This window comes from Copidosoma floridanum, unplaced genomic scaffold, assembly GCF_036245765.1.
Source record: "Copidosoma floridanum isolate Cflo_tuat_1 unplaced genomic scaffold, Cflo_Japanese_pri ptg000004l, whole genome shotgun sequence".
NCBI lineage: Eukaryota > Metazoa > Arthropoda > Insecta > Hymenoptera > Encyrtidae > Copidosoma > Copidosoma floridanum.
This window is the reverse complement of record NW_028321881.1, coordinates 37854111-37866323: the sequence shown is the minus strand read 5'-3', so window position 1 is coordinate 37866323 and position 12213 is coordinate 37854111. Positions and strand designations below refer to the sequence as shown.

At 34.6% G+C, this 12213-nt stretch overlaps 1 protein-coding gene across 5 annotated transcripts; it reads left to right on the top strand.

Moving 5' to 3' along the window:
- The first annotated feature begins 909 nt into the window (after positions 1–909).
- On the top strand, positions 910–4601 carry LOC106642425 (uncharacterized). Of its 5 annotated transcripts, XR_016293417.1 has the most exons (7): positions 910–1017; positions 1489–1673; positions 1917–1974; positions 2167–2626; positions 2718–2885; positions 3015–3218; positions 4426–4464. XR_016293417.1 is itself a non-coding variant. In XM_089597451.1 (6 exons), the coding sequence occupies exons 1-6, from the start codon at positions 1008–1010 to the stop codon at positions 4583–4585; spliced, it is 1041 nt and encodes a 346-aa protein (XP_089453577.1). In that variant the 5' UTR covers positions 910–1007; the 3' UTR covers positions 4586–4601. The 5 variants fall into 5 exon arrangements, 4 of the variants coding, with proteins under 4 accessions (XP_089453577.1, XP_089453582.1, XP_089453596.1 ...); XM_089597451.1 differs by lacking the exon at positions 3015–3218 and having other exon boundaries at positions 4426–4601; XM_089597456.1 differs by lacking the exon at positions 3015–3218 and having other exon boundaries at positions 910–1021; positions 4426–4601.
- Positions 4602–12213: the final 7612 nt, after the last annotated feature.

The following is a 12213-nucleotide window of genomic DNA, read 5'->3' as shown; positions in this document are numbered from 1 at the left end:
CCTGGAAGGCGTTTTTTAAATCATGGTTAACAAAATTACGAAACCAAAGTATTGAACTAGACACAGTTAAAATTTGAAGCTTTAATGTTTATAAATAAACAAATGGCGAAATTATTAAAAAAAAAATTACCTTGACTTCTGAGTATGCTACAGCAACTTAATTTTTTTTTTAATTTGTGTAAAAATACCAGCTATCAAGATATCAACATTGCATGTCAATATTATTGTTTATTTACGAGAAAATTTCTCTGGGCTATAGTGGTAAAGAGTTTTGTGGTGATTATAGTTGTGCCATGTGATCTCTTTTATTAACCAGCCGCAACTTACACTAACAGCTAGAAATTAAAAATAGTTTAAACTTAAAAGTGCAATTTGCGGCAAGATTAGAGTGCATATTAAACCCGAAAATCGACCTCCAAAAATATAAGAATTGTAGTCTTATCTATAGTGGTATCTACAATGCATCATATATCATCTTAGATGAGTATTATAGATAAGATCGGGTACATGGTCTATTTTTTTGAAGGTTGATTTTCGGATACAAGATGCATTATAATCTTGCCGCAAATGGTACGTCCCTGAAACAACTTTATATTCTATATCCATTGGTGTAAGCTGCGGCTAGTTAATAAAAAAGATTGTATGGCTCCACTATAATTACCACATAACTCTTTATCACTATAAAATATGACCGAAATATTTTTGGTCTTTACGAATTATAAAGTTCCTTAATTTTAGAGAAAGTAGCGGCTGGTTGTAATTTTGACCACCTTTTGGCCTTAGCTCTTGGTCTAATAGGCTTATTCTGAGACCGAGATCGAGATCCGGGATCCGGCATCCAATACTAACCATTCTTTACCAAAAATTATATTGCCGTTGTATATCTATATTGTTATTTCGGGCGACCCGGGGTCTACTAACCTACTAATCTCTGGTAACGCGCCGTGAGACTGCAGTGTCACTACACCGTTAACGTCCTATTTAACATTGTTTGTTCAGATTTGATAATGCCAGGTGGTGAGTAAGTTTATGTCACAATCGTGCAATAAATTATTCAATAATAATCGTACTTTCTTATCCTCTGACATTAAAAAGTAACTAGATGCATCTAGATTAAATGCAACATATTGTAATTCTGAAAGTTTATTTATCTATATGTAGAGTTCTATTTAAACTACTTTTTCTTTATTATTAATAATCTAGGGTCAATTTTGTAAAAGTGGATGTAACTTTCTAAGCAGGCATTTTACTGCAAAGCATCGCGTGACTTTAACGTGACATAAAAATGTTTTATTCCACTATTAATTTCCAATCTGTGTTGCTATGCATGCACATGCACATGTATAGTGACACAGCAATGCAGAGCCAAATAGGATCTGTATGGGGACCTCAAATGGCTTTCAATATAAAAAAAATATAATATTTTTCAATTTTATGTGATGGCGGAGTGAATGAAGCATGGGTTGTATTTAAAACCTTTTATTTCAGTGGCGCTGAGTGTGAAACACCAAATAAGTGCAATTATTAGAAGATTTAAGTTTGAAGAGTTAGAGGATGCTGTACTGCCGGTTTTTCCTGAAGTGTCTTGGACTGACATTAAATCCAGACTTGTCAAGGATCATGAAAGCCTTACAACCCTTCATGCTCTTAAAATAATAGAACAAATAATCAAGGTAGTCAGGTTTCTTACATCATGTATTATAGCTTTTTATTGTAGGGCATACTTAGAACAAGTATGTATATGCACATTGTTGTTGTGTCTGTCAATTCAAACCTAGAATTTAATGGCACCCATACTTCTTACCCTTCTTACTTGTGCACATGAAAAAAATAAATAAAAATTACTATGTGTCAACTTTGCAACCATAGACAGTATCTGATTTTGTATACATGACAAGGGTCTTATTTTTTTTCAGGAATTTGGGGTAGCAGAAAAGGAGTTAATAGATAGACTAGCAATGCTAGAAATAACTGGTAAGATCTTTTAAAAAATTACATAAAAACTGTTGTTTTAAACTGTAATTCATTAATTATTACACTCAAAATTACTAAATAAAAATTTAATACTACATAAAAAGTAGTAGATACCTCTACAGGCCTACATTACTTGCTATTATAACTTAAGAAATTAGTTGCTTATCAACATAGTTTTTTGAAATTTTTTAGACGTGAGCAGACATTTTAGGAGAAAAACTTGGTATTGCCACGAATTTAAAGGTACAAGTGTTGTGAGCCATCTAACATTCGATGAACTAAGTGAACGAATCAAATCGAGCTTCAATAACCATCACATGAAAGTTGATGTTCGAATCTTACTGCATAATGATATAATATTTTTATCAATCAAAGATAGACCAAAAAAAAAGCAAACAACGAAAATTCTTCCGACGTATTTTTCTTTGTTGAGTAATGAAAATTTTTTCTTCTGCTCGAAAAGAATTGTTTTGAAAAGTGTGTTGATTGCATTAACGGACAGTATGGGCTACCAGAGTTGCAGACTAATCAAATTAATGGGTAAAGACATTCCTTCATTGATAAAAATGTTGCTAGATAGAAAAGCTGCATCATCAAAGGGAAATATAGTTAAACCACCATTGAGATTTAAGCAGACGAATCCGACTTTAACGTTAGTTCTTTTGAATATGCCTTCAATTTTGCCACCTCAATTTCCATCCTTTAATTGATACTTAGTGAACAAGTTTTGTTAACTCAATTAGATCTCTGGGACTTGATTTTACACAGCACAAACAGCGCATTAAATATGCTGAAAACTGTTTTGGGTATGAACCACCAACTTTTGAGCAATTGAGAATCAAAAGCTCTGACCAGCATTGGAAAAACAGAGAAGACAAAGTTCAATTGCCTGATGATGTTATATATACTGGGTAATTATGCTTTTTTTTACAAACTTCAGTGTTTTTTTTTACCCTGGCATCAAACACTTTTACTGAAAAATTGCCAAGTATTTTATTAAAACTCATATAAGTCAATGACCAACAGAAATAAAATTTTAGGATAGAATTTCAAAGTACTAGTATACCAAGTTTCTTGAAAAATCTGGTAATTCAACGAATACTTGTAGCACCACTACCTTGTTATGCAGCAAATATTTTAACATTAGCTAGAAATGATTTGACTCTTAAAGAAGGATAAAATTGTTGGAATCCAAGTTATAACACACCTTTTACAAACTAGACACTTCTAAGCAATCGGTTTTAGTAAGTTTCGCCGCAATCAAGGCTATAAATGTTAGTTATTCATTGCAGTAAATTGCTATAAAATATGTTAAATCTTCTTTAACTAGTTGCAGTGATTTCAATTAGGTATGGTATTTTGAAAAACATTTGACATAGGTGTGTATAAATGTATATATGCACACAGATATCTTTCCTTTAATTACCTGTATTTTTTATTAAGAGCATTTAATTGTTTTAATTGCTTAATATGAATTATTTTGAATTATTGATAATTTTGCTAAAGTATCTGCAGGAACCATGTAAACATAAGTATATTTATACTTTTTTAAGCAGTTAAAGTTTGTAAAATCACTTTTATGTAGATTAATTAAATAAAAAACAATGTTTAGAATAAATTTCTTTGTATCAGTCCTAATAGCAGTCTGTTTCATTAAAATGCACTTATTACTGAAATCATCAGATCTTTTCTACAGTACATCTGCTTCATTATTATTTTCTATTTCCCATACTTTTACTTTTACTATTCTTAGCTTCTGCTGTACTGTTAAAGGTAGCTTAAGGTTTGTTCATTTATCCACCTTAGAGCGTTCTGAGCACGGTGTAAGAAGGGCTCGGGCGGAGAATATACTCAATATACTCTTCTTGCATAAGGCCGTTTTAGCGTCCGCAGTATTTTCTCTTTATATTTTAGTTATGCCCCCCATAAGGCAGGCAGCGTTAGTTTCGGGAGCCGTACCAAACACAAAGAAATCTTGAAGATGTCTACAAGACGTCTTGCTAAAATGAAAGATTTCTTCAAGAATTTCCAAAAGAAAACCTAAAGACATCTTGCAGATTTCTAATGTCCATCTTAAAGTCTTATTTAGGAAATCTTAAAAGACGTCATTACGATATCTTTCAGAAAATTCCCAAAGAAGGCTTTTAGATATCTTTTGAGAGGTGTATTCATATAGTATATGAAGCAATAAAAGACCAAGGCCAAATTAAACTCAAGCTTATTATCTTTTATAACTTTAACACTTTATATTTCACAAACTGTACTTGAATACTGACAACATAATAAAGTTATAAGATTTAATAAGCTTGAATTTAATTTGACCTCTCTCTTTTTACTACTTGCTTCATTGATTTGCGAATTAAACACTTGTTTTTATTTTTCAAAAATTATAATAATCAATAAATATAATATATTTTTAATCAATTGATGGAACTTGTAATTTTCTTACAGGATGTCTGGAACTTGTTTATCTTCAATTATTTTTGGGAAGTTGAAAGACGATGTGACATTGGTTTGCTCTAAGTGGATCTGTAATAGTTTTTTCCATTGTTATTGTCACTTTTTTTGGCATGTCATGACCACCGATGTTACTAATTTTTTTAATCTGTAAAAGAATAGGCTTTTGAATTGTCATATTAGAGAGATATCTATAAGCATACATTGATGTTTGCATAGTGTTCAACATTGTAAGAATCTGAAATTAAAAGCTCAATACCAATTTTTTCTTTTTCTTTTTTTTTTTTTTTTGCATTAGAATCTTTACTAATTTTACTCAAAGTTTCATTAAATCTGACAGCTCAACGTCTCTTTTTTTTTGCTTGTTTGATCAAGATAAAACGGTTTTTTTCCATAATAATTAATTAGAATTGAAATAACAAAATTTTATAGCTTGTTCACTTAAAAAAAAAGACACAAAAATAACCCATTCATTGACAACCATGCTAAACATAACCTATCGTACTTATATTAATGTACTTTGGACATAAGTAGCTTAAGGAAAACAAAAAATGCTACAAATTAATATGTGGTTCAAGACTTTTACTTTGGTTGATGTTAAAAGATATTTTTCCGCTGGGTATCGATACGTATTGACGTTAAAATGGATTGACAAAAAATGCTGCAGATACTATTTTATGACATCTCTTTTATATGCACACATGTATTACGTTATATATATGGATTCTTGCAAGATTTCTTTATAAACGATGACTTTATAGTGGGTTGTCATAAGCAATCTTTCAGATGACTTTACGAAATTTCTTAAAGAAATCTTGTAAAAGACATCTTAGAAGAAGTCTTTTTAAACGATGACTTCAGGAAGTTGCTATAAGAAATCTTTTAGATGACTTTACAGAGTTTCTTAAAGAAATCTTGTTAAAGATATCTTAGAAGATGTCTTTTTAAAAGATGACTTGAGAAAGTGGCTATAAGAATTCTTTCAAATGACTTTACGAAGTTTCTGAAAAAAATCTCGTAAAAGACATCGTAAAAGATGTCTTTAAGAACTTTGTGTTTGCTGGGATATAACTCTTTTCGCTTCGCGGGCCTATGTTTTAACATAGGCCCGCAAAGCGAAAAAAAGTTATATGGTACGGACCCGGGGGACAACCGCGTAACTTACCCATAGAATAGAGCCATAAATGCCGATAACTGTTACCTTCTGAGAAGCACGGCAAAATGCTTGATTATTCGTATCCTATATATTACTAATTTTTTATGCGAAACTACTAAACAATACGTCTAAACTACAATTAATTAAGGAAATTTCGATAATGAAACTATGAAAAAAGTTTTACATTAAGTTTTCTCAACTTGCATATTAAAAGCTTATGCAGAAGCACCTCACGAAATTCCACAAAATCTCATAGCAGATCTGTATACAGGCATGTAAACAAACATTGCTTTTCAGATTCAGACGGTATGAAACATTTTAGATGTTTCCTACATCTGATTCAAAGTGAGCTACATACTGTCATTAGGGTCCCATTACAGTACTCCATTTTAGTGACACATTAGAAGGAACATAAACGTACAAAGGATAGACTGCTTATTGATAAACCCAAACTAGTGAAGTATATGTATTTGACAGAGCTAGTGAGCCTACGGGCGATGATGAATGAGAAAAGAAAAAAAAAAAAAAGTATATGTTTTGCATACAGTCTACGGTATATAGGAGTATTATCAGAGATAAGTAGAGAGATTGCCAGTGCCTATGTTAAAGAGTGTGCCAATGTTTTGGCGCTGATTTGAGCGCCAATCAATCGTGGCCAGCAGAGAAACCATGCACACGTTTTCTATTGGCTGGCGGCTTGTTGGCTCGGCTCACGGGGAGAGGTAAGAGGAGATGAGTGAGGGAGATTCTCCGGACCAGGTTCAAATCACCTTAGTGGAGGTAAAAGATGCCTTTTTTTTGTATTTACCTATTTATATTAGCTCTTGTAACAGCTTTTAAGCTGGAAAAGTTTTAAAATTCACCATGTATGTAAGTAGATAGTAATTAAATACGTTTAAACGACTGATACACGGACTCTTATAAGAACTTAAATAACAAATTACATGAGATCTTATGTAAGTTCTTAGTTGATAGGCAAATGTAAGATCGTGCACAAGTTCTGACATAAGTTCTATTTAAAAAACTTATATGAGAACCTACATAAAAACAAATGTAAGAAACTATGAAAGAAATTATATAAGAAATTACATAAGAACTTGTGTAAGAACTTATGACAAATTTTTAGCTGGGTTGGCTGACGGCTTGTAGGCTCGGCTCGCGGGGAGAGGTAAGGGAAGATGAGTGAGGGAGACATGAGAATCTAAATGTGTATGCATCGGTAATGGAGAGATGAGAAGCTAAACCTATATGTATTTGCATACAACGGGCTATAAATCTAAAGCTATAGTTGTACACACTGCTCATACAGAAAAGAGCTGCGCGTAATACTTTTCCAGCTTTTCCTCCCTGAAAGAAAAATAAGCTTTTTAAATGCAGTTGATCATTCGTTTAACTATAAAACAAAAACATAATTGTCAGGTTATTAACAATTTTTTTTCATTTTTCAAAAAATGACAAGCTCAACACAATTAGTATATTATTTTGCTTTAATAATAAACGAGCGCCTTTATCCCAATAATCCAGTGCGCTAAATTGTTCTCCACTGTTATGATAAGTGAAATTATTGTATAATAAATAAAGGCATTCACCACAACGACAAGGTACGCTCAAATAATTTTTTGTACTAAGTAATATTACTTACAAATATACTGAACACCTTTATCTGGACGCCCCATTGCACTGACATCTTTATTTGTTAATTTGTATTTTTTCACCATTAATACATAGCTTAATGGCAATAATACGATAAAGCTTAAACTAAATCTCAAGCTTCGAAACTTTACGATAAACATATGTAACTTTTAGTCTCATTACATCCTAAGCAATAATAGCACAGATGGCTAGAGCAGGGGTGATTTTCGTTTTGCGGCTCCGGGTTCTAATCTCACATGAGCCAAATTTTTTTTTTCTTTTTTTTTTATTCCAACAATACTTTTAATGTTTCATACTTTTTTTTTTATTACTTACGTATTTTGTTTTACGAGTAACAAAGAAGATTTTTTGTTTCCAATATTGGTACACGATCCAAGAAAAATTTTTTTTCATTCATGGCTGAAAAAATTATTTATATAAAAAATTATACCACACAACCCAGAGCGCTTACTGGCCGCTTTGTTTGTTCATTAAATAAATAAAATAACACAAGCACCGATCACCACACAACCCGAAGCGCTTACTGGCCACTTTGTCTATTAATTAAATAAACAAAATAACAAAACCGCCTATCACCACACAACCCAGGGCACTTACTGGTCGCTTTGTAAATTAATGTGATAAATAAAATATCGCAAGCGCCAATCCTCATACAACCCGGGGCAGTTACTGGCTGCTTTGTTTATTAATTAAAAAAATAATATATCAAAAGCGCCAATCATCACACAACCCGAAGCGCTTACTGGCCGCATTGTTTATTAATATGATAAATAAAATAACGCAAACGCCAATCCCCACAAAACCCGGTGCGCTTACTGGTCGCTTTGTTTCTTAATTAAATAAATAAAATAACGGAATCGCCAATCCCCACACAACCCGGGGCGCTTACTGGTCGTTTTGTTAATAAATATAATAAATAAAATAACGCAATCGCCAATCCCCACACAACCCGGGGCGCTTACTGGTCGTTTTGTTAATAAATATAATAAATAAAATAACGCGAGCGCCAATCTCCACAGAACCCGTTGCGTTTACTGGGTGCTCTGGTAATTAATATGATAAATAAAATAACGCAAGCGCCAATCCCCACACAACCCGGGGCGCTTACTGGCCGCTTTGTTTACTGATAAAATAATCAAAATACCACAATTTATTAATTAACACAGCGGCCAGTAAGCGCTCCGGGTTGTGTGGTAATCGGTGCTTGTGTCATTTTATTTATTTGATTAATAATCAAAGCGGCCAGTAAGCGCTATGGGTTGTGTGGGGTTTGGCGCTTGTGTTATTTTATTTATCATATTAATTACCAAAGTGACCGATAAACGCAACGGGTTTCGTAGGGATTGGCGCTTGCGTCATTTTATTTATTATATTTATTAACAAAGCGACCAGTATGCGCCCCGGGTCGTGTTGGAATTGGCGCTTGCGTTATTTTATTTATTTAATTAAGAAACAAAGTGACCAGTAAGCGCACCGGGTTTTGTGGGGATTGGCGTTTGCGTTATTTTATTTATCATATTAATAAACAATGCGGCCAGTAAGCGCTTCGGGTTGTATGATGATTGGCGCTTTTGATATTTTATTTTTTTAATTAATAAACAAAGCAGCCAGTAACTGCCCTGGGTTGTGTGAGGATTGGCGCTTGCGTTATTTTATTTATCATATTAATTTACAAAGCGACCAGTAAGTGCCCTGGGTTGTGTGGTGATAGGCGGTTTTGTTATTTTGTTTATTTAATTAATAGACAAAGCGGCCAGTAAGCGCTCTGGGTTGTGTGGTGATCGGTGCTTTTGTTATTATTTAAAGCATTAAATTTAAGAGTGGCCAGTAGGCGTTCCATGTTACTGGGTTAATTAGCATTGGGTTATTGGGTTTAATAGCTTGGGGTTTATTTATTAATTATGTTAGAAATTATGTTGAGTTTTGTGGGTTTTTGCGTTCCGCTCCATATAGCCAATTTGAATTTAGCTCTACTTTGGACTTTGAATGCCACTTTCGGGAGCACTGCCCGTAGGCTCAGATACATATACATAGTTTGGGCTTATCAATAAGCAGTCTATCCTTTGTATGTCTATGTTCCTTCTAATGTGTCACTTAAATGGAGTACTGTAATGGGTCCCTAATGACAGTATATAGCTCACTTTAAATAAGATTTAGGAAACATCTGAAATGTTTTATACTGTCTGAATCTGAAAAGCAATGTTTGTTTACATGCCTGTTGCAAACGATCTGTAAATAAACTCGAGTTCTTTGTCATAGCATTTGGAAGCCTCCGAGATATCTTATACTATATAGGCATACTCACCGCTTATAACTGATGTTTGTAATTACTGAGCAGTTTTAGTGAGTATACCTAAATAGTACAAAGATATCTCGGAGGCCTCCCAGTGTTGGGTGAGAAGGATGTAATTCTGCATTTTTATCACTAGGACCTATATATAGCTACAGACCCTAGTAAGAAAAATGCAAAAGCTGAATAGGAGGGGAGAGGAAGCCAGTGGTTTTTTCCCAAATAAGACTGGCAAACTTGTGGGAAATTCAAATGGGCTATGTGGTGCAAGACGCAAATACCCAGATAACTCGACACAATTACATGCACAATAACTTGATAAACTAATCCTAAGCTACTTAACCCAATAACCCAATGGGCCAATAAGCAGCCTCATGAGTTCGAATCAATAATAAAATTTATTAATTAACAAAACAAGCACCAATCCCCACACGACCCAAGGCAATTACTGGTTGCTTTAATTATTTATGATTCATAAAATAAAACCGGAAGATCCTATCCCCACACAACCGGGGAGCTTACTGGTCGCTTACTTAAATTACTATAAACCAAATAATAACACGAGCGCCTTTCCCCACACAACCAGGGGAGCTTACTGGTTGCTTTAATTATTTATGATTAATGAAATAATACCGTAAGCGCCTATCCCCACACAACTGGGGGAGCTTACTGGTCGCTTACTTAAATTATTATAAATAAAATTATAACGCAAGCGCCTATCCCTACACAACCAGGGGCACTTACGGGTCGTCTATTAAAATTTTGATAAATAAAATAATAACGCAAGCGCCTATCCCCACTCAACCGGGGGAGCTTACTGGTTGCTTTAATTATTTATGATTAATGAAATAATACCGTAAGCGGCTATCTCCACACAACCAGGGGCACTTACTGGTGGCTTACTCAAATTTCTATTAATAAAATAATAACGCAAGCGCCTATCCCTACACAACCAGGGGCACTTACTGGTCGCTTACTTAAATTACTATAACTAAAATAATGTCGCAAGCGCCTATCACCACACAACCAGGGGCACTTACTGGTCGCTTACTTAAATTACTATAAATAATATAATAACGCAAGCTCCTATCCCCATACAACCAGGGGAGCTTACTGGTTGCTTTAATTATTTATGATTAATGAAATAATACCGCAAGCGCCTATCCCAACACAACCAGGGGAGCTTAGTGGTCGCTTTAATTATTTATGATTAATGAAATAATACCGCAAGCGCCTATCCCAACACAACCAGGGGAGCTTACTGGTCGCTTACTTAAATTATTATAATTAAAATTATAACGCAAGCGCCTATCCCTACACAACCAGGGGCACTTACGGGTCGCTTATCTAAATTTTAATAAATAAAATTATAATGCAAGCGCCTATTTCCACATGACCCGGGGCGCCTACTGGTTGCTTTGATTATTTACAATAAATATAATAACGTGAACGCTAATCCCCACATGACCCGAGAGGCTTGCATTATTCAATTGATTTCAAATAATTATAGTCATTAGTAACCGCCTCTGGTTGTAAGGGGATAGGCGCTTGCGTTATTATTTTATTTACAGTAATTTAAGTAAGTGACCAGTAAGCTTCCCCGGTTGTTTGGGGACAGGCGCTTGCTATATTATTTCATTAATCATAAATAATTAAAGCAACCAGTAAGCTCCCCTAGTTGTGTGGGGATAGACGCTTGCGTTATTATTTTATTTATAGTAATGTAAGTAAGCGACCAGTAAGTCCCCTGGTTGTGTGTGGATAGGCGCTTGCGTTATTATTTTATTCATAGTATTTTAAGTAAGCGACCAGTAAGTGCCCCTGGTTGTGTGTGGATAGGCGCTTGCGTTATTATTTTATTCATAGTAATATAAGTAAACGACCAGTATGCTCCCCAGGTATGAGGGGATAGGCACTTGCGGTATTATTTTATTAATCATAAATAATTAAAGCAACCAGTAATTGCCTTGGGTCGTGTGGGGATTGGTGCTTGTTTCGTTAGTTAATAAATTTTACTATTTATTCAAACTCATGAGGCTGCTTATTGGCCCATTGGGTTATTGGGTTAAGTAGCTTGGGATTAGTTCATCAAGTTATTGTGCATGTAATTGTGTCGAGTTATCTGGGTATTTGCGTCTTGCACCACATAGCCAATTTGAATTTCCCATAAGTTTGCCAGTCACATTTGGGGAGAACCACTGGCCACCTCCCCCTCCTATTCAGCTTTTGCATTTTTCTCACTAGGATCTGTAGCTTTATATAGGTACTAGTGATAAAAATGCAAAATCATATTCTCCTCACCCAACACTGGGAGGCCTCCGAGATATCTTTACACTATTTAGGCATACTCACTATAACTGCTCAGTAATTACAAACATTATAAACAGCTAAGCGAGAAAAGGTCGAGTCTCGAACTCGTGAGTATGCGTTTTAGCAAGCTCCCCGAGCTGGAAATTAGTAGAGAGATGGCTGACTGCAATGCTACGGCGTGAGTTCACTTTTTGCCACTGTTTAGAGCGCCCCATCACAGCCAAGCGGTCAAACCAGGCACACATATTTTTTTTTATTTGAGAAGCGTGGAGGTGATATACCGAGTGAGTGCCTACGGATTTACGCGGAAATGGGCATGTAGGCACATACTTTGGAGATGCGTGGAAGGGGCATTCTCAATATGTGCCTATAC